At 46.3% G+C, this 23,437-nt stretch overlaps 1 protein-coding gene across 1 annotated transcript; it reads right to left on the bottom strand.

The window, feature by feature from the left end:
- Positions 1-380: 380 nt before the first annotated feature.
- LOC126531564 (glycerophosphocholine cholinephosphodiesterase ENPP6-like) lies at positions 381-23,031 on the bottom strand. Its single transcript, XM_050179127.3, has 8 exons — positions 22,149-23,031; positions 13,110-13,297; positions 10,336-10,504; positions 8,041-8,150; positions 6,800-6,961; positions 2,888-3,031; positions 1,966-2,080; positions 381-1,851 (listed from the first exon to the last, which is right to left on the bottom strand). Exons 1-8 carry the CDS (start codon positions 22,444-22,446, stop codon positions 1,634-1,636), a joined length of 1,404 nt encoding a protein of 467 aa, XP_050035084.2. The 5' UTR covers positions 22,447-23,031; the 3' UTR covers positions 381-1,633.
- Positions 23,032-23,437: the final 406 nt, after the last annotated feature.

Below are 23,437 nucleotides of genomic sequence, written 5' to 3' on the forward strand. Positions count from 1 at the left end.
CGCATTGTGGTGTCGTCTCCCTTCTGTCCTTGTTCGCCGGCGCTAAATATGCTTTCCAAGACAAAAAGAAAAAAAAGATCCCTCCTTTTAAACATTGACGAACGCTCTTTTGTTTAGCACTAGCAATGAATAATTGCTCCTCTGGTCGCACGTACCAGCCATCTGAGCATAGCCTTCATAGACGTGACTAGCCGAGATTCGCTCGTAAACGTTGCGATGTGCCATCTGGTAATTCACAATCATTCGTACAGAGACACAGTTTGAGCGTGAAAAATTTAGCCAAAGTACGATATTATATTGCCAATCTTTCGGAGCCCGCACACAATCAAAATATCCGACGAGCACTTATTTCAAGGCGCACACCTTCTGAAAAATCAAGCTTGTCTAAAAACACAAAACACGTTTTATTTGACATAAACAAACTCTCTAGTAAATTGGCGGTCAATATGTTACCCTTTCAGGTATATCACGGTCGAGCAAATTGATATCTGGAGCTATACAAAGCCTGCTTCAAGAGCCACGTCAACATCTTCATCAATTTCATAAAACATCGAATCACTGAAACTAATCCTGAGCTTCATTTTGGGCTGCTGCACGGAAAAAAAGAGTGCTGTAGACTGGTTTAATTTCGTCAAGGACCTGATTGCTTATACTTTTTAAAAAGTTCATCACGGCAGTAGACTAGATAGCAGACATACAAACACTCCTAGCCAACGAAAGCAACTCTTATATAACCAGTGATCACTGAAGCAGGATAGAGATCACAATCACATGTGCAACAGTTTTGAAGATTGGATCGACAACGTGTTAAGAGGTGAAATGGGTTACAAATGCCATTCATGCACATTGGGTCTAAATTTGGTACGATGAGTACGGAGCGAAATTGGATGCACCGGTGAAGGAGGAGCTTTCCATTCCTCAAAACCAACGGGCGTAATATCTGTCACACCGGTTAGAGTCAATGCATGGGAACCCTATAAACCTACAGAGAGCTGCGATGAGTGACATCGTGAGCAAACGTGTCACCAGTGAAAATATCCTGGATGGCACATTGTGAACATCGCTTCTTTTGCATATTTGCCCTTTTTTGTATTCGTTTACAAACACAAACTATGTGTTTCCTTAATTTGAAAAGTTTATTGCATTCTCCACTTCATGATACGTCTTAACGGACAACGGAACAGTTTCTTGAAGTTTCAAGATTTGGCACCATTAATACGAGTTTCTCACTGTGAAAATTCGCGTAATGATGAAGTGTTTATCTCACATCAATATTATGAGGCTTATTTAACATGAAACAGTTATCTGACAATAAGATTTGCACATCAAGAGAAAGGTGGCATACCTCAGAGCAGTGCTTGTTCGATCAGCTTTAGCAGCTGCGGCGTTTTGTTCGGGGCCTGTTGAGGCCAGTTTGGAAACGTTTTCGACACAGAGAGATGTAGGGTTAAAAAAATATCGATCCCGATGAGACGAATCTCAAATAAAACGCGTTGTGCGCTGGGTGCATAGTACTACTAAATTTAAAAAGAAGAGCATGAGGGGCTTGTAAAAGCAATTAAAACGACACGGCGAATGACCGTACCCGCGGTCAACAATTACTTTTTTCTTCTACCAGTGGGTCAATGTGCCATCAGTGATATAAGTAACCGCGTGCCGCAAGCAGGATGTTGGGGACTAGGAGTAGAGAGAGTGAAGCAGCAGCGCTTCCACTGGCTCCACCGGCAAACATGTCCCGCACATTGTCCTGACTGCCGCTGTTCTCGAGCGGCTGGATGCCCAGCTGCCGGCAAATGACGTTGTAGTGGTCCACCATACGCACAGGCCCGTTCTGGAAACCCTGTTTCAGTCCTGCAAAGAGAATGGGTATGCGTCGCTATAGGAGCGGGCAAAATATTTGTACATGTGGAATCGTGCTCATCGACCGTGTGCTTCAAATAAACAATTTGTTACAACAACATATACCTGGACCAGTGGCCAGAAAGATGGCACGCATGTCTTCGAGCTTCATGGGGTCGTATCCGTGATTTCCCTTGTATATCCTATTTGACTTGGGCACCTGCTTATCAGTTCCTTGAAGCTGATGGAAAGAACAAGACACGAAAGGCTTTGTAACTATTGCACAGTTGGCCTTCAGAACTGTGTACAAACAATAGAAAAGATCATGTAATGAGTTCAGGTTTGTACGAGCTCGTGTCCACTCAAGCCAGCTCGCAGAGCAGCAGAATCAACACCCCTACCAAGGTAAGAAGATGAGAGCCGATTCAACCTCTAGTTGACATGGGATAAATACAGCGTTTCAATTCCTAAGCGAGTTGGGGTGAAAATGGGGCGAAGTCACTGGTCACGGCACTCTATCACGTCACCTTTAGCGTGAGAGGAGTAGTAGTTGCATCGGACTGCACAACGTTTTGTACTGCACAATCTTTGGGATCGGTCCACATTTTTAGACTGCACTACCTTCTGGGTCAGCCCACGTTTCTAGACAGCACATTTTCATGGGAACGGCTACAGGTTGTACTACTTTCGGAATCGTCCCCAATTTTAGGCTGCACAATCTCCAGAATCGGTCCACAAAGGAGGCTAGAAACATGTACACCCGATACATAAGAGTGGATTCGTCAAGAATGACGTCTTTAAGAGAGGTTTAAGTGAAGCGCAGAAAAGACCGGAACCAGTTAACCAGGGTTCGGACCCAGAACTTCCTGCGCAGGTTTCAGCTATATTATAAGAGGATAACATTAGCAGGCTATGTTTATCAGGAACGTGTTTCACGTCAGCAAAGTTCCCCCGTGGCCTAGTGCATTCCACTGTCGCTTCCGAAAAACACTCCATTAGAAACAAAGACCCGGACAAGATCCTGCTTAATCGACAAAGTAAAGCTTACCTTCTTGATCTGGTATCCCGGATCTGCGGTGAGCACAATGGGTTGCGTCAAGTAAATCTCCTTGAGATGGTACAACTCAGGCAGCTCCTCTCTCTTGAAAACGTTGAGGCCCTTGATGTTCAAGCTTTTGAGCTTGGCATATACCTGCGCATGTTCAAGAGAAAGTTTTGTACGGTCTATGCAAGCAGCCTAACAATCAAATTCGGTTTCTCGGTATACTGCTTGACGAGAGTCCTTGATATCGAAGATATTCGTGGTTACGTTGATGTCACCGTACATGCTGATATTAAGTTTTTAAACACGCACGATTTCTTAACCTAGCCAGAGCCAAAGTCAAACGTGAGGCCGTCCAAGGTCAGAGTTTGTCGTTGATGCGTGCGCATCGACATTCGCCCGCGGCTCGGCCCCGCGTTGCTCCACGTGAAAGTAAAATTTTTCATTAATTAATTAATTAATTCATTCATTCATTCATTCATTCATTCATTCATTCATTCATTCATTCCACGCACATGGACGCGCTCTGCCACGCGCTCTGCCACGCGCTCTGCCACGCGCCCCCTCGCGCAACGCTACTGGCTTGGCGCCTCCTCTCCTTGCTCCTCACGCCGGTGCGGGTGTGCGCGCCACAAGTAGATGTGCATCGGTTGAGCTAGCTGCGCTATGTTGCGCTTAGGCTTCTACTTGCAGAAGGAATGAGCCCTATAATGTATCAAGCGGTAGACGAGCGTATAAGTGCAAAGGCTTTGCAGAGACTACAGATGTATGCGATGCGTACTCTAGTGGCGAGGCAAAATGCCAAGCAACAGGCCAACGAAAAAAATTGGAGGACGTTTAAGCTTCGCCTTCAAGAGTGGAACGCGATAGCGTTATCGCACCCCGTCGCACAGCCCACTCATTCGCTCGGCATGCTCTCGAGTCACACAAAGACATAGTTTTCATATACAACACTTCTAAGTCCACAGCTAAACTTACGAGGCACCCCGCATCGGACTTTGCACCCAGCAATTACGCGGTGAGAGCCGAGCGCCGAACAACGCAGCGTTCGGCGCGGCAACGAAACGTGCGCCTGAGCAAGCAGAACAAACCAATGAACTCGGCGTCTCGGAGGGAGAAACGATCTACGCGAGCCAAACGTCGTGATCGGCACGGACAGCCGGGCCGCGACGCGCCATGAAAACGGACGCGATCATGGGGCTGACGCCTCGATGGGATCGTCCTCTATCTCGCTTGGGAGCACCATGCAGACGCATAAGTCCTCGCCAGCAGCACGGCACACATCGCAGGAGACGCTTTCCCACCAGACGCGCTACGGCGCAGCGATCACGTCAGAGGCGTCCCGCATCGGACGCTGCACCTAGGAATCGCGCTGTGAGCGGAAAGAGGAGCCGCGTCGTCTAAACACGAGGGTTCGAGTGACGCACGCTGGAAGTTGGAAGGGGAGAGAGCGAGAAAACTTATTAAACGCAAGGGTATTGGGGCATCCTCGCACCGGTCCCCGCGCGGCCCCAATGCGCTCAAGCGAGACGAAGGGGAGAAGCGGGCGAGTGGGGCGCCACCTGTCGGGGCAGCGCCGTACATTGCGAGAAGGGGGTCTTCTGTGTTTGCCGCAAGATGGCTCTGCGTGTGCGCCAAGCGCAGAAGAAATGTAGCGGAAACGAACTTCGCTACTCGTTTAACTGCGACTTCTGTAAGTTACATGCTCATAATTACCGATATACACAGCAGCATAACTTTCTACGGCACGTTTCTAAGGCAACACCGCATTCACTAGAGGCGCTTTTGTCCCGCTTTGAACCATCGAACTCCTGGCTGAGTGGCAGCGTCTCCGCCTCACGCTCCGCAGACCCTGGTTCGATTCCCACCCAGCCCATCTTGCAAGTTGTTCTTATTTGTGAATCGCCTTCCACCATTTTTCGCTCACGGCCAACGCCGCCGACGCCGACGACACCGGCTTTCCTGCGACACGAGCTCGTTAACGCTGTCGCGTCAATACGCGCCGCCGTGGAACGTGCCTGAAGAACTGCGGCACACCAAGCGAACGGCCGCTGAACGGGCCGCGGAGGCCAAGCGGCGCAGATTGGTGGACCGCCACTGTTGGGATGCAGACGCATAGTTTCAAAAGAAGTTTGTCGAAGACGAATATGGTGCGGCTTGTAGGGTCTTTGACTGCCTCTGATTCCGATTGAACATCGCCAGGTTGTGGTGGTCTGCGCATGTGGCGGTCCTCGAGTGAGCGTTTCCCCAAGAGGAAGTTAGTTTGTCCGAGCTTTGCGCCACGTGCAGGGGAGAAATGCTTCGCACTGACCTAGGTGATCATCGAGGACGGTTTCTGCGGTGTTTCCTTTTCTTTTTTGCAGCATAAGCGCGCAGAGGGATTGCAAGGGACTTGCAAGGTGTGCTAGCATGCGCAACGGTAGAAGTGGACCTTTCAAATGCGGAAAAATTGAGTTCAGTTTTTGCCATCGTTATTCGTGACAAAAGGTTCTCTGCCTGTGAAACATAAAAAAAAGGGACAAACATTTGTCGACCACAGGGACATCGAAAGCGCTTGATTTATCCGTGGTGGACGCACGTGGCCCGCAATGAAGAAGTGCGATTGAAGCTTTCCCTCGGCATATTGTATTGCAGCAGTTTTGCTCCATGTGGTGAGGCAATTACAAAATTCGCGTCTTCTTAATACCCGCGGCCCGTGCAACTATTTGTCGATGACTGTACACACGCAATACTTCAAACAAAAGCACCGTCAGACAATGCTGAAAAATTGAGTGTTATAGATCTTGCTAGGACCATGCGTTTTCAGAAGGCATTCACACTCAGAACTCCATAGAACCCGAAGCATATGACAGCTGTTGACATTCACCGTCATCAAAGCTTATAACGCGACAACTTTAAAACCTGAAAAAAGCGGTCAGTTCCGGGGAAATTTTTTGTTGTGCACGGAATTAAGAAAGTAATGTTTTGAATACAGTTTTATTTAAACTTGTAACTACAGCCACTCTATGATTGTCGATGTAAGTTTGACTGCTTGACGACATTACTGAATGATGTGCTTAAGACAACACTCTGTTTCTTTGTTTCTCCTCCCTCTCGGTACCTTCATGTACATGAGCACTAATCTATATCACAACACGAAGGATATATACGCCATCGCACATACGGCAAATTAATTCATTGTTTTTATCATGATAACAAAACATGCTTCATACTAGGAGTGTCAAAAGTGTAAATTGACCCGGAAACGAACGGAACGGCGTGCATATTAGGAGTCATTACGGAGCAGCAAACACCGAAATGGTTATTGCCTTAAAATACATGGATACTGTCTTCTGTTATGCTTCCGGCACTGTCTTGCCACGATCGCTATTAGCTGACTCTTCGCGTAACGTATTTATAGCAACACTTACTCGAGTTGATGGAAGCAAAAAAAAAAAAAATCCACCGTGATTCCACCTTGTGAAATTGCACGTACAGCGAAGCTGTTGCCGATGTTAGACAAACACCATCACTAGACGACGTTAGACAAGTACCGCCGCTACTAGAGACATACGTCACGCACGCACGTGCGGAAGTGCAGCATACATCTTCATTCCTCTAGGCCCTCCGGCAAGGGCAAGGGTCATATTGAAATAATTTAATTTTTCCAAGTAAATTGCATCAGAAAATTCGTAAAGTACCACTTACACACAACCTGCACACATGATAGCTTCGAATTGCAATTCGAATATACAAGAAAGCAATCCTATTACGCGGAAACTAAAAGACAAACGCCTTTACCGTGGCCGTTTGAAGTCTTTCTGAGTGACCACGGTGGCGGTACTGCTTTTGTGTGGGCACGAGCCCCCCAAAAATCCGGACCAACTAGAAGCTAAGATATTCGCTGTAAAATTACGAACACGAGGACGTCAACCACACCTTTTCAATCTTGTCCGGGTGGGGCCGAAGCATGGCGAACGACCCGCCGTCAAGCATGGAATGAATGTCGTTGGCGTCAATATGAGGCTCGATGTCGATCAGCTCGAACTTTCCTTCGGTGGTGTCGGTCATGCCATGGTCAGACACCACGATGAGGCTGAGCTGGGAGCGGAAGGACGTCAAAGATCATCGCACGTTGAGTATTAGGGACCAGAAATGTTCTTGTGACTGAGCACTAAATTTAAACAAGTAAAGATATCCGCATCTTGCCATATGAGAATAACTCTTTCATCTTCTATAAAGCTGAGTGATGCAAAGGAAGGAAGCAGAGATAATATTTCTTAAATATCTGAAAATTAGTTGCATTAGCGTTAACTTCCTGCGCACCCGAGGGCCGGTTATTCCTTCTGTTGATGAGTGCCTGTGTCCAAATGAGTGCGCGTGTGTATGCAGCATGAAATGATCGTTCAATTTGAGGTGCAAAAGGTCACTCCGTCTATGTTTCGCACATTACAATAACTACATCTCCTTTCACATACCTTCGTACGAGCGCATGCAGGTGGGGGCAGGCGCGTATAAAGCACATGCAATTATTGCTAGATACGCACATGTGTCATTCTTGTTCTTTGCAATTGCATTTACTTTGTTCTTTTTGCTTTATGCGTGTCTGTGCACATCATCGTTTATTATTTATTTTCGTTATGTTATTGTTTAGAGCATGATTTATGGTTTTTCAATTATTTTACACTACTAATGCTAATCTTGTGTACTGATTCACCTGCTTGTCTTCTTACATTGATCAGTTATATTTCTGTTTGTCAGCGTCTAGTGAAAGGATTAGGCAGGTTTAGCTTGACGTTTTTTATCCGTTCCGCTCAGACCACTTGTACGCACCACTGTAAGGTATAAGCACACAGCTCATCGGAAGGAACGCTGCACTTTGTGCGCGCACAACGATCGTGCCAGCAGCGGAAGCCAGAATGCTGTCCTGGCTCCGGCACAGCCAACCGAGCAGAGGGTGGCGATACGTTCATACACGGTTTCGTAGCTTCTGCAGCCAAACACATTGCGTGTCTAGAGAGGCCTTCGATAGCCCTCGACGCGCTGGCTGCGAATGCGCCGTCGGTATTAGGACAGCGTGACGCCGGCAAAGCCAACGACGCGAAGACGCGTCGAGCGTCTGTATAATTGTTATGGCAATAAAACAATACATGCCCTCATCAGCGTCGGTGCCCCCTTACCTGATCGCGAATGTTCTGCCTCTTGGCTTCGTCAAGCAGATGTTTGATGACATTGTCGGCGCTTTTGAGCGCTCGTCGTCGCTCCATGGAGTCAGGACCACCGCCATGTCCTGGAAACGAGGTACAGTTTATAATCAATCGACGCAGTACACACTTATCTGAAGTCACCGAGCCTTTGTGCCATGAAGTGTAGAAAAATACAAAGGTGAGCTAGTGGGTGAGCGGTTATCAAGAAAAAAAAAGAAACAGTACAACTGCGCAGAAACGGGAAAAGAAAGAAAACGCAGACGCCAAGTCTGCTACCAACTTTCGCCTTTGTTGCTTTCAAGGCAATAAGTATATACAAAAGGAAATCGACAAAACAAGCATATTCACCAGGCACTAGAAGACACACACACACACACACACACACACACACACACACACCGGGAGGACATGTCATACGACAAACGCCAACGCTATATGGCACGCAAGAGGGACAGAAAAAAGTCCTTGTAAGAGAGCTCTCCTTCACTTGAGCTATGTAACGAAGAAATACTGTATCTTTCAGATTGACAGGTGGCGTTTGTCGGATGACGGTTCCTTAGCAGTTTCTTGTTTTCACATTTTCCTACTTGGCCTATTTGCCCCAATTTGGTGTCGGTATGTTCCTTTTTAACCGCTATCGACTTCCTACGAGCGCACTACGCAGGCGCACGTCCGAATAATGAAAGTGACAACGCGCGCTATTCTAACTGAAAATGAAAATTAAAGCTCTACGCCAGAAAATCGAGGTTGTACGCCTCAAATTTAAAGTAGTACGCCTGTACAATCGCGTCCTAGTTCATTCGAAGATGGATATGCTTAACCCCAATTCTATAGTGCCAGCGAGACGAAACTGGCAGCGGTCTGGAGGTAACCTTCAGTGAAGCTTTCTTCGTGGCGTCCGAATTAAGGCGTGGATGCTGTGGCCCGTGGTGGAGCTCAGGCGCGTGGACGTCTTAATGCAATTAGCATGGTTAGCCTGCTTACCCCCATGCTACAAATTGCAAATAAAGGTGTCTTCAGCAATACGGAGTATCAATGCATTGCTTGAATGCAAATTTCGTTAACGTGGAACGTCATCGTGAGTTGGGTTGTGCAGGAACTTTTCTTTTTAGAGCCGTTTATGTTTTGCTGCCTTTGTCTTGTATATGCTGCCTTCAGTGCAATAAACATGGCAGTTCCATGTCAGCGCTGTGGCCGTGTTCTTTCTTACCCTGCTTTCGCAATGTGCATGTGCGTTTTTTCTTTCTTTAATGACGTAGAACTACTCGAGCTGCTTTTTTTACGAAATTATGTTCGCTTTTTCATTGCTTTGTATGAAGAGCTACGTGCAGTGGTTGCTTAGTGGCTATGGTGTTGGGCTGTTAAGCACGAGGCCACGGAATCAAATCCTGGCCACGGCGACTGCGTTTCGATGAGGGCAAAATGCGAAAACACCCGTGTACTTAGATTTAGGTGCACGTTAAAGAACCCCAGTTGGTCCAAATTTCCGGAGTCCCCCACTACGGCGTGCCTCATTATCAGATCGTGGTTTTGGCACGCGAAACTCCATGATTTTATTATTTGAAAAGCTGGATTTCACGGAGGTATTCGTGGAGGGATAGAGTAATGTGCTTAGTTTTCTTTAGCTAATATCCGCATTGGGGAATTCCATGTCGCATATTTTTATCACCAAACCTATACCTACTCCCTTTGTGGCCACTCCCCCGTAGTGAATGAGCTCAATTACTTGAGGAACACGTAAGCTAGCAAAAGAGGTGGCGCTTTCCGCTGTGAAAAAATGCAGCTGTCGCCGTAAATTAGTTCAAATATAAAGGAATCGCTGGTCCATTGTTGTTTTTAATAACAAATTTCTGTTTGCACCGCGAATGACGTATCAGTGCACGCGCAAGCACTTCAAGAGCCCTCCAGGTGTGCGGTTCCACACGCGCGCGCGCACACACACACACCATATATATATATATATATATATATATATATATATATATATATATATGTATATATATATATATATATATATAGCGCTATAGCGCTATATAGCGCTATAGGATCGTTCTGTCAACCATGTGTTTGTGTATATATATAGGGCCCTGTTTTTGTGGCATACATATAATATACACTCTCCTGACCGTGCCAGCATAGTACACAAAAAGTATATCAGTGTGTGGACGCACAAAAGACTGTCCGGGAACTTGAGTGGACAGCGTGTGAAATATTAGAGGGGGGCTTTTCAGAGTGATTTTCTAACGCAAGCAACATACACAGACTTACCTTCCGCATCGACGGCTTCGTAATAAACAAGTGCAAAATCGAATTTGTTTTGTTTAAAATTGTCCACTATTTCAGACAGCGCGGCTTTAGTGTCATTTTCAACCGTAGGCCACTTCCAGTAATCCCTGTATGGAATGCATTTCGTGGGCTTGACGCCTCGTATTTCCACCTGAAAAAAGAAAAGAAAACGTTATACAACGCAATTTTTATTTCATGCTGTTCTGAAAGCTTTCCCTTGAAAACTCAAATTTTGAAAAGCCATTAGCGCTTCGAGAAGTAACGTTTAACTGCTTCTTTTAAGTGGATCTTCGAACAAGTGAAACAATATGCTCCAGAAGTACTCTGTGTCCGTGGAAGCGAATGGTGTGTAAATATAACTTTCGTCTACATTTCGCCTCCGTCACAGTATCTTTAACAATAATACAACTGCAAATGGCGTTTTCCTCAGAGAATTGTAACACCCCTGTGAAAAGAGACAGTTCTCCAAAAAATTATTGCAAGTATTCAATGATGCAGAGCTGCAGGCTTTTGTACGATTTCATTTTTTTTATTATGCTTAACAACGAATATCTCAAGTAAAAAGAAAAAAAAAGAGGCAGAAGCAGCCACAGCAGCAACGCGCTAACTGAATTTCGATTCTACGCACTGGCGCGTATACATATCGTATACCACAGACCATCAGTTCTCTTCAACGCTCAAAATTCATGGCTTTCCGATACTGCCGCCAATCAACAGTAGAAAAGAGGGAACCCCCAACGAATTTTGGGCGTATATTTAACCTCGTATCTCACTCAATTTACTTCAGGTTTACCGTAACAATATATACTACTGGAGTAGAGGGGGGGGGGGGGGGGGGGGGCGGTGGAGACGAAGGAAGGGTGCAGACCACGTTATAGACAAAATAATTCCCCACATTGTTCAAGAGCTACGGAAAAGCATGGGAGTTTAAGACAATAATGAACTCGCCTATCCTTTGACAACTGCCCTGTTTCTGAAAATGGCGGATGCGTAAGCCCCTGAGTACTGCCTAGTTAGCGAGCCGCGGTGTTGGCTCTTCCTATTAAGCTGACCTTTCCGGTGATTCTTATGCTCCTGTTCAAAATGCGGCTACAAAGATTCCTCATGTATCTACGAATAAGAGGGTGTTGCCGTCAGTGACATCCTAGCATGCTAAAACACACGAGGAAGAGGGAGAGTGGAGGGAAGGAAGTAAAGGCAGGGAGGGTACTAGACTTTGTTCAGTTCGCTACCCTACAAATGGGGAGAGAATGAAGGAGGGAAAGAGAAAAGGAAAGCACATGAGCTCAGATCAGTTACACGCACCATGCCAGGTGCAACGTATCCACAGTCTGGCACTCAGTTCTGTCGCCTTCCTTTCTGCAGAATTGCTCATTCGGCTTTCCGGGCTGATGAGCTGTGAGGTCAGGCTACTAACACGTTTCCTTCTGTAATAGGCCAATCGTCCAGTCTAATCAAGGCACACTGGAGGAGCTGGCGTTGTTCGTAGAAATGGGAGCCGTGGTGAAGAAAATTATCTATACTATCACCGAAGGAGACAAGCGCCTCAGCCAATCAGCACTTCAACAGCAGACGAAATGGCGGACGCTTACAAAATACCCCCTTCCTCGCCCCCCCTCCCCCCTCCTGCGCTTATTGCTTATGGATGAGTCGGCCATTCTAATGTAGTAGCTCCAGGATTTAATGAAGGTTACTTCGACCCAGAGACAACACGCCCCATAGTGAAATAATTGCGCCCCATAGTGAAATAATTGGTCGTAACTTCACACGTCACAACATTTAACGGTTCCAAACACACCGTTCTTCGCTCCGCTGTGAAACTTAACTCCGCTGTGAAAAGTTCTCACGGGAAATACTCCGCATATCGGCGGCAGCCCTTCAAGGCGTGCGGAGTTAATGATGCGGAAATTATAAGCAATTGGTACCAGAAATCAACAAAATTTACCACTGCGTCGCTGAAAAAGGACAATATATATAGTCCTTCAGTATTTCCGGGACATTGTGACATCGTTGACAACCACTTCGCCGATGACGCTGACCGACGTGCTTACTCTAGATCCTTATACTGTAAACAATAGTGGACGCTGCAAGAGAATTAACTTCGCCCGCTCACTCGTAGTATTACGTTGAGTTATCGGAATACTCTGCAGAAGTCCAACCGTCGCTCATACGAGCCGAATCCGTCACATGAGAAGGAGTCCTAGACAGTAAATCTATCATAAAATTTTGCTGCTTTTTCGTGGTTGAATGGCACAACCCTCCTACATTATTAATCGGATTAAAGAGGTATTCGCACCAAAGCGCTGCTTCGCGTTGTCATTTCGTCTCTTTTGTTGCTCTTACAGCCCTGCCTCAGCCTCACGCAGAAATAAAGAAAAACAAATGCAACATTCTAGTAGTGTCCTGCGAATTGAGCTGTATTAACCCTTGCGAAACAACTCGACCGTGTACTCGACTGACTGGCGTTGTTCTTACTACCTCATGTACTGAACTTTTTTTCAGAACTGGCCGCTAACATGTATACGCGCAAGAAGAGCGTGTGAACCCTGTTGACATGGGAGCCATGATGCAGTAGTCTGTGAGAACGCATCAAACTATGTCGATTCAATGAGTCAAAAATGAACGTCCTTGTTTACTGTAGTTCATTTCACTGGTATTTTCCTGCCGTATCTTTCTTGTGAGTCGCGCTTGAATTAGCATATAAATGCGGCATAACAGACATGTCCGCACAAATTGTACAAATCTAGTGAGCGCACCTGGCAGCCATCCCACCAGTACATTCCAGTGCGCAGACCGTTTTTCTCGGCCGTGACCCAGACTGGCTCCGCATGATTCCACCAATGCGGGAGCGATGCATTCGGGTTGGGTGCCATCGTAAAGAAGTCATCGTGCTTTTCATCGTACATGTAATTCTGCACGAAGCCGTGCCGTTCTCCGTACAGACCTGCACAAAGGCGATGAAAAGTGTCAGCACGTACACAAGCACAAGAAAAAAGAAACATTCGCGAAAGAAAAGATGTGTTATGTTGGCACTGTAAAAATGCCCTCAAGGTCTAGCGATTTACCACTTGCTCATAGTAGACCATAAGGAAAGTCCTTTCTGCATGCAGTGCCTGTTGCTTTCAAGCTCACCACCGCAGCACACCAGCGTTGTACAAGAACAACGCTGGGTGCTTTGCGAGTGACCCGCTACGCATGTATACAGCACTCTGAAGATCTCAGGGGCCCTTCCAAATCTAACATAAATGTAGTCACATACACAGAAGCAAGAACATTGAAGGTGTGTAAACACTTCAACTGTAGCAACCCTGGCAGAATGCAGAAACCTTCCGGATTCCAGTTTAACTGACACTCCCAGGGTTGCCGCTCCGAGTACTCCTACATTACGGAGCCAACATTCAAGTCTTACATTGCTTGTATTTAGGCTACGTATCCAATAACATAGCGTTTACACACGCAACAGGAACGACACCACCACAACGTGCAGTGCGTCGGGAACCACCAATGCCTACACGTAATTATCAAATTCGGTTGGCCGCTTGTGCAGGAATCAAAAGTGTAGGAAATATATACTTCCTTCGTAGTTGCAAACTCTACACGGCTGCCTTGTAGCTTATTCTGGAATCCAGCTGTCACCAATTCCTGATTAAAGTAGGCGCTGTCTGTCTCTTCACCATTACAAGTTCACAAGGCAATCATAACAAAAAAAAATGCTTATTCGGCCCCTATTCTCGATGGTTTATCGCAAACTTCTGAGGAACGTCTTCAATGTTTCCTGGCAAGGGGGCTTTGCATTCCGCAGGCTAGTTCTCTAGTAATTGCTGAAGCTCGTGACCAACCATTTTCAATCATACCGACAGTTAATACATGCCGATATATTTATCGTATCTTAATTCAACACGACAGGCATCCATTAAGCATCGCGCTTAGCGAACGAAACGAAAGCAAAATTCACGACGTTGTTCAAGAACATAAATCATAATACCAAGATTTGAACTACGCAAAGTGAATGTTCATTACCGTGTTTGGATGTTAACAAGTACTAAAATAGAATTCTCGGTGGAGGGGATTATATCAAAGAGAGAAATGTTAATGGTGGCCACACAGCAACTGGTACTATTCCAAATTTACTCATTACATCCGCAGTACATCCACGTGTTTACAGACAGTTTATCTCATAAAGATTCCCCGAATCCAGCAATCATCATTTCACATTTGGCGCAAGAGCAAACATTTAAATTATCCCGAGAGATATCTTCCACGGTGGCAGAACTGTTAGCAGTCCTGTGTGCTTTGAGCTTCATGACATCAGTAAAAAATGCGCAACGCTTTGCTATGGTATGAGACGCTCAAAGAACATACAGACGCAAGCGCAATGAATCACGTAATTGCAATTCAGTGGATACCCGGGCACTGCAATATTCCTGGTAATACTGCAGTGGACGCGGGTGCGAATCGGGCGCGCAATAATGCAGAGACTGATGTGTCTCGGCATTATCCTGATAATTCTGATAATCCTGATAATAAGTGGGATAATTTATCCTGATAAGCTAAATGAGTGATGTAAATGTTGTTATGTGTTCAAAATTATTTTTATATTGTAATCGTGTTTTTACGCTATGTGCAATTACTTGTGCTCTGTGCTTTGCAATGTAATTACTTCTGTCCTGTGTTTTGGCCATTCAAAATATTTGACTTTATATATGCATATGTGTACTGAACCCACGCACAAAACTTTGTGATTCAGGCATCATTTGGAATGTACTGTTTCCATACATCTGGTGTTCTACTGAGTGCCATATTTTGTGACATTATTCTCCTTTTTTGCGCATATTTGTTTCATTTGCTAAGTGACAAGGAGTAGTCGGTGCCGCCATAAAGGCGCCAACCGGTGGTCAAAATTAATCGGGAACTCTCCACTACGGCGCCAATCATAAACCACTGCGCAGTTTCGAGAGTGGAAACCTCGTAATTCAAGCCTAATAATGGGACATTATCCGCTGCGATCACGGTCCTGTAGTCTGTACTGTAAAAAAAATTAGAAATCTTTAATGACACGCTAAAGAGAAACACTAAAACAGGTTCAAGTTACTAAGTATTCATTTGGACTGTGACGCTCGTCATTATTTTTATTTTATTTTTAGGATTCCGAAGTCTGGAATCTGCATTTAACGTAAAAGAAAAGAAACACAATGTGTAAGTTGTCAAATCAGTGCTCCTGCAGTAGGTATGACCTGGACGACGTTCGTATTTGAAAGACAGATCTTTGCGCACAGGTTGCAAGCAGCGAATGCAATGTGGGCAACGACGCACTTCCCTGTTCGCCACCTTCTTTAACGAAAACCATGCAATGCAATGGAAGCAAGCTAGACCATGCGTCGGATAAACGTGCCGTACATTCGAGACAAGTTCTCCAAAAAATATTTTGCTGCGTTGTAGAAAATCTATGGATATTTGTTAATACCACATATGATAACTCAGCCGGAAATATTCTACAGCCACGCCTACCTTGTGTATGCTCAGATAGCTTTCTTTTTTTGGATCGTATTACATATTCAGAGATTTTCTCGATGTGTTCACACTGATACGTAAGAATAATGAGGGACCTCATTTTTACCTAATCAGTGGCTTTTATTAATTTCGCAATTGTGTCTTTGTATTTAGTATTTTGGTTGCAGCAATTTCAACAATTTTTAGCGTAACTAACATTTCGAAAGAACAAAAAAACGAGTAGCCATCGCTACTTATGCATGCGACTGCTCCTTATACACATCTACTAAAGTCGACGTGTTCCTCGTTTCTTGCTCTCTTTTTCGCTCTCTCTTTTTTTCAATAAAAAAATGCCATGAATGTGCACGTACCTTTCATGTACCAAAATTCACATACCCACTGGCATACACCCGGCTTCACATATGCAGCAACCCAAATTGTCTATTCGACGAGAAATATCAAGAATTGGCACGTACCCAGGTTCATATACCCAGTGAAACACGCTGCATACACAGCTGGAAACGCCAAGAACGGGCACATACCTATAGTTGCCCATACCAGTGACCCATGTTGTACTCCAAACCCCTGGAGTATAGGCGAAGAAAGCTTAGATCTAACTTCATAAAATTTTATTCAGTATTGACTGACGCAAAACTTAATTGCGCAGGCAAATATGAAGTAGATTATTTCCGTAGCGCCGCGAAAAAGAAGAGTTTCCATGAGTGCAGGATAAATCTAGCACGGCAAGTCGACTGCATCCCACGTCAACGTTCGGTCGTGGTTGGATGAGAGCTGCTGCATCAAGTGCACAAAAGTTACACGTGACTGGCCTGGCATGTATGCAGAGAGGACGTTTACATAGCTTCAACAGTTTTGACGTAGTTTCTCGCATAAGAGCAAAAATACGATGTAACCAATGCACACGACACCATATCTGCCAGCAAAAGCAAGTTCTTTTCAGTTGTTTCCGGCACGCGCTCTGACCTCATTCTATCTTTCGCTCGTGGGTCCCTACTCAACTTGTCACGCTGCAGCTGCACAAAGGCGGACGTAGTCTCGCCATTGCATGGTACTGCAACTTTGAGACTGAGCGTATTGCGCGAGAGAACTCGCCTGCCTGAAAACAAGCTCACAGCTGGCGTTCCACCGAGGGGTGACCCACGCTTGGTAAAAACTGTAAACGCCACTAGACATCGCAAGGAGCGGATATCAGACAAGCTGTGGCCGTTCCTTCGATTGTGACTCTCTATAGTCGAGAACGGGAACCGCCGCGATGGCCAAATGCTATAGCCCGTGCTTAAGCGGCTATAGGCCGGCTGCATTTCGATGTGGGCGAAATGCAAAAAACGCTCGCATACTTAAATTTCGGTGCTCGGTGAAGAATCCCCGGTGGTCAAAATTAATCGGGAACTCTCCACTACGGCGCCAATCATAAACCACTGCGCAGTTTCGAGAGTGGAAACCTCGTAATTCAAGCCTACTAATGGGACATTATCCGCTGCGATCACGGTCCTGTAGTCTGTACTGTAAAAAAATTAGAACCCTTTAATGACACGCTAAAGAGAAACACTAAAACAGGTTCAAGTTACTAAGTATTCATTTGGACTGTGACGCTCGTCATTATTTTTATTTTATTTTTAGGAGTCCGAAGTCTGGAATCTGCATTTAACGTAAAAGAAAAGAAACACAATGTGTAAGTTGTCAAATCAGTGCTCCTGCAGTAGGTATGACCTGGACGACGTTCGTATTTGAAAGACAGATCTTTGCGCACAGGTTGCAAGCAGCGAATGCAATGTGGGCAACGACGCACTTCCCTGTTCGCCGCCTTCTTTAACGAAAACCATGCAATGCAATGGAAGCAAGCTAGACCATGTGTCGGATAAACGTGCCGTACATTCGAGACAAGTTCTCCAAAAAATATTTTGCTGCGTTGTAGAAAATCTATGGATATTTGTTAATACCACATATGATAACTCAGCCGGAAATATTCTACAGCCACGCCTACCTTGTGTATGCTCAGATAGTTTTCTTTTTTTGGATCGTATTACATATTCAGAGATTTTCTCGATGTGTTCACACTGATACGTAAGAATAATGAGGGACCTCATTTTTACCTAATCAGTAGCTTTTATTAATTTCGCAATTGTGTCTTTGTATTTAGTATTTTGGTTGCAGCAATTTCAACAATTTTTAGCGTAACTAACATTTCGAAAGAACAAAAAAACGAGTAGCCATCGCTACTTATGCATGCGACTGCTCCTTATACACATCTACTAAAGTCGACGTGTTCCTCGTTTCTTGCTCTCTTTTCTGTCCGTGTCACCTTTCACGCCGAATGACAATACGATCGTGGGGCTCTATCTATACTTATACACGTCTACTGCATGGTTTTAACGGACGAATGCCGTCAGCGTCGGCTGCAAACAGGTTCCGCACCAGACTGCGCGTGCGGTTTTTGCTAAGGGTTGCTGGCGCTCGGGAATATCATTAGGCGCATCGTATACAGAATGAAGCGGAGAAGGGAAACCACGGCGGGCTTTTGCTGCCAAGGGATGCAACCAACGTGGGCAAAACGCAAGCGCCGGTATAAAGCAGGAAAGAATCACGCGCAATCCTGCTGCCGCTGTAGCTGCTTTCAGAGATTTCAGGAAACTGCGTTACCTCGAACGTGTGCCATACGTATTAAACTTTGAATGCTTCTCGGCAATAGTGCGAGCCCAATAAGTTTACTGCAACGGCGTGTCCTTCGGCGGCACTGAAATACTCACTTAAGCGAAAGGAAGAGTTCGGTGCGCACGAAGGTTTTTCACAACGGGCGCGCAAACGCACGCGGACGGTGAACTTTCAGTATATCGTGCTCGATAAATATGCGGGGATTTGAGCGTGCTTCAGCAAAAAGAAAAAAAAAATCACCGCCCCTTTCAGTTTGTGGAGATGTTTGAACAGCGAAGCTGTGCGAGTTAGACCGACTGTTACACCATGCAAGTAAAGCTTCGCAAACATTACAATATATTGTAATGTTTCACCATTCCATCCCCTCATTTTGGCTTTTACGTGTTTCGCGTGGTGTGCTTTAGGAACGCGTTTTCTGTTTTTCTTTTTCTATATTTTGCTTTTTTTTTTGGCGCGTGAGGAAGGCCCTACGACGACGAGCACGTTCACGAGCCAACTTTCGCTGACGCTCGCAGTCGGCAGCTTCTTCGTCAGTAGTACGCACTACTCGTGGTCTCCCCATAGCTGTAGCTGGGATGGAATGTGCGGAACCACTCATCCAAAGCTCCGAATATTGGGCGCAAAGTCCACCACTGGAGATGCGGGCGCTGCGATTGTTTTGACGATTGACGTGGCTGCCGGCACTTCTTGCTGGCGCAAGAAGTGCCGGCAGCCACGCGCTCCTAGTATCGCGTTTCAATCGCTGGGCACTGTTCGTTGGCAGCAAACCGCCAGCATAACATTCGTTTCTTTCCCGGCAGGGTGGAATCAATCGTCGATAAATTCGATGCCGATCTGGCTCGATCGCCGAGAAAGCACCGTGGGACAACCGTATAAGATTCACGTATAAGATAGCATCCTCACAGGAGGGAAAGGGGTCTCTCCAGCACCTTTCCTCCTGTTGCGCTCTTCCATTTTCTCTCCCGCTAGGTCACGTGACCCCTTTTAAAGCGAAGTTCGACAACGACGGCACGGGGTGCGCCTACATAGCTTCGCTGTAAAAAGTAATGATGATTATCCACGCACCGTGAAAATCGATGTTGCGGGAGGCATTTAGCGGTTAGCTGGCTGCCCAGCAACGTTCGCAGTTTTCCAGAACGTTCCCAGTAGGGCGAAGTCGGTTGTACAATGCGAGGAATTGTGCGCGCTAAGCGAGCGAGCGCGTGTGTGCGTGACGACAGCAACAAGGCGACAACGGTGGTGCCCACGATAGCATGACGGTATATTGGTATTTGTCGTGCTCTCTCAAAGAAACGGTTTATGGCGTTGTGCCGCATAGATTAGAGTATTCTCGCGCAATGTTTGTGTTAATGTGGTATAGCGTCCACAAGCTACAGGCCGAAATGCAAACACAAAATCAGGCGGATACGCGGTGTGAGACGTCGACGCGATATCATGAGGAATAAGGTGATGTATGAGGCTTGTTGAAGGAAGAATGGCGATGAGAGGCGTACGGGCATAGAGAAGTACGACGCACACCAAAACACACTCAAGCATTCCATACCCCTTGTGTGACATACCCAGTGAGGACGATTAGCCAAGAATGGGCACATACCCAGCGACAGATACGCACTGGCGCCAAGGATGGGATAGCATAGTTATTTTTTTTTAAAAAACGGGGAAGAAACCCGTGGAATGTTATGCGCTATTCTATCAAAATATCTGTGGGCTTAAGCGATACCTATAAGCCGACATTGTTTTATTAGGTGCCAAGCGGAGATCAACATTCTGGCACTACCTTCAGTGCTATAAAATAGGTATACCTGATGACGATTATGAATATTTACAGGCTTTAGTCCAGTCTTTATCATTAATCCGAGCGTTGTCCTAGGTGCAAGGCATATCGCTGAATTTCATTTCAAAAGAGAGCAATACAGAAGGAAACTTTTTTTCACTGCTCAAGTGACTTGAGCTTTTGCGAGGTAACACCTTACGTCTTCCTGACGGCGGCTGAGTACACGGTGCGTGTTATTTGTGTGCAGCTTCTCACGCACATGGTCGCCTATATAACTTTACACAAGCACCAGCTAGCCGAGCGAGAAGTTATAAAAAATAGCTCGCTCGCCTCATTTCTCAAGCCGCATTTTCTATAATGAAAGCAAAACATGTAATTCAAAGTTACGAAAATATCTCTAAGGATTCTTTCACGACGATAACGGTTTCGTATCAAAATTATGTTATTACGACTTGACTTGCGCGCAGTCAGACAAGAACGAAGATATGCGTTAGCGCATGAGGAAGAATGAATGCGTCTTTTTTTTTTTTCGGAAACGCTGCCTATAATTCACCACCTCACTAGAGACTAAATAATCATCTTGTTTCAAATAAAATTTACTCACCCATTCTTTTTCTGTAACGTATTTAGTGAAAAATGATCTCTTGGGTATACCCAAGAGATCATTCTGGCTCATGCCAGAATGACACGGCCGCAACTGAGTTGCTTCGTGCGGCTTTCCACTACGGGTTACATTAAGATAACCTGTCCATAGGATAACATGCAAAAGTGACAAACTGTTACATTACTTACGCGCGGTATAGCAAACAGTTTAAGCGGAAGCTGTCACATTGTCTCATGTGACTCTTTATTAGGCGCTATTGTTATAGCATGGGGAGATTAGAGCAAACGGTGTTAAACTGACAACGCTCATGTAATTTGTACAACGTCTGCTCTTCAGTATACTGCTTCATGAGGTTATCGCAACAGTTCTGTGAAGTGGCTCCCATTCGAGCTTTACGTCCAAGCATTCCTGTATATCATGGAAACACTTCTCAGCTTGATAAGCCTCATACTTGTTGACGAGATATGTCGTTGGGCTCATGTTGGAGAAGTGGCTGGAATAGTTGCCCTGTTCAAGTGACTCCCTATTAGGAGAGGCAGGCACGGAAACTAGAGGTGTTTGCTGGTTAGCAGGACTGGCCAGGAGCTGCAGAGGCGGGGTCACGGGTTTCACAGACACTGATGAACTGTGCAGTTAAAGTTCGAAGAGCTCGTTACGAAGACCACCTATAGAAAACGTGAAGGATAAGGATCACACTTAATTTATTTGAAAAGTATGCAGCAACAGGTAACACATGCCGCGGTCGAAGACATGAACTTGGAGTTTTGCGGGAGGCTAACGTATGACCAAATATTCTAAAACGGTAACTTCCTTTACCACACTGCCACTCGCAACTACATGCATAGATATATATACATCTGGTCAAAGACAGGAAAGAGCGTCAGAAGTCATCAAAAAACAGAACTGTTGTCAAAAGTATATTACCTTTTCCATGATTTTCTGTTATTCTTTCAGTAACAATGATATTAATGTACCAGACAATTTGTCCTAGGCACCGTACAAGAGTGGAACCTCTGAGAGAGCCTGCTTCACATCTTCATGGAGTTTCAGGTTGTATGGATCCGCCTCATGAACACGCAAACCTCAGGACATGAAGCAAAATCATAATTTCGATCCAGTCATGAGTCAACTCGAAGAGCGCCCTCACGTACCGAGTCATTCGGTTATAGAGACCCTCCAGCAAAGAGAAACAGCCTTTGCAAAGTACGACACACGGTCTCCAGAAAGGGCCCAATTCGCGAAAACACAGCTCACCGGTGACGATGCTGTACCAATTGGGGTACGAGTTGGCCGGCATGATGGGCACCACGTACTCGGCCTTCACTCCCGTCTTGGCCAATTCGCCGAAGCCTGGCAGGTCCGCTTCGGACAGGTAGTCCCAACGCACGCCATCCACCAGGATGAGGACCACGCGCGGGCGACCAACACCGGTTACGGACGCCGCGTTGGATTCGCAGACGATGAGCGCGGAGAGCAGTAGAAAGCCGAGCACACGGTCAGCGAGACGAGAGGACGCGACTTCACGCAATGCCTTTAGCCACGGTGGACTCATTTTTTTTAGCGTCACTGCACAAAGATTGCAGATGTAGGTGATTACAAGGTGCAGATCTGCGGCTGCTCTTGGGGGTTACTGGCAATGAAGCTAGGATAGCACGACCCCAAAAGAGCAGTCCAGACTCAAGACTAGCGACTGAGCGTGCAGTAAAGGTTAAGTTTGACGAAAGCGCCAGGGGAGGTAACTGCTTTCACCGGTAGCGCGGCCCGCCCTTTGAATGCGGCGGCGCCTATCTTGTGGACGGCAGAGTAGTGAGGTGCGCTGGCGTCGGGAAAGGGTGGCAGTAGAGGAGGGCACGCGCGAAGGGAAGACCTCACCTCCGTTCGTACACGAGACGATTGGCCTTCTCACTCGCACCTGCTACCATAGCCAACATCGTGTGTGCGCGTTCGATGGGCATAACAACCCGCAAAACACGGTTGCCTCCACCACCACGAATCGGCGCATACCGGCTCCTCGTTCGTCACCGCACGATTACCGGAGCGCTATCTGCGCTGCTGCGACAGCGCCTTGTGCAATGAAGCACCCCTCGCTCGGCTCGCCCAGACGGGCCGCACGGGATCGTCGCTCTGTGCGCTTTGCTGCTGCTGCTGCTGCCGCCGCCGCAGCTGCCTCGTGCGGGTCGTCGGGCTCGCGAGCGGTTCCCGCCTGGCGCGCGTGCGCGCTACCTTGATGCGCCAGCACGGTTTGCCCGGCTCGACGGCATTCTTTCGTGTTGTTGGCGTTTGGTTTCAGTACGTCGAGTGCTCCCGAGATGGAGCCTCCCTTCAATGGTCTCACTGGGTACCGACGAGAATTGGTAAGAAAGGAACAAACAAACCCGTACGAAAATCACGACACAAATTAAACAAAAAGAAAGGAAACCTTTTCCAATGCGTACCGTACCTTCTCCAAGCGACACCAGATTAATTGAGAAGGATGCTCAGTTAACTGGAATATGTTCTGTCGTCTGCCACGATCGCTTCATAGCGCGCGAAGTTCAAGTTCG

Source organism: Dermacentor andersoni, chromosome 5, assembly GCF_023375885.2.
Source record: "Dermacentor andersoni chromosome 5, qqDerAnde1_hic_scaffold, whole genome shotgun sequence".
Taxonomy (NCBI): domain Eukaryota; kingdom Metazoa; phylum Arthropoda; class Arachnida; order Ixodida; family Ixodidae; genus Dermacentor; species Dermacentor andersoni.

Excerpts from the sequence above, each read along its gene's own strand:
- LOC126531564 (XM_050179127.3), bottom strand. The coding sequence starts at position 22,446 with ATGAGTCCACCGTGGCTAAAGGCATTGCGTGAAGTCGCGTCCTCTCGT. Across the intron at positions 8,151-10,335 it reads CGAAGCCGTCGATGCGGAAG|GACATGGCGGTGGTCCTGAC; the intron begins GTAAGTCTGTGT and ends CCTCGTTTCCAG. Across the intron at positions 1,852-1,965 it reads CTTTCTGGCCACTGGTCCAG|GACTGAAACAGGGTTTCCAG; the intron begins GTATATGTTGTT and ends TTCTCTTTGCAG.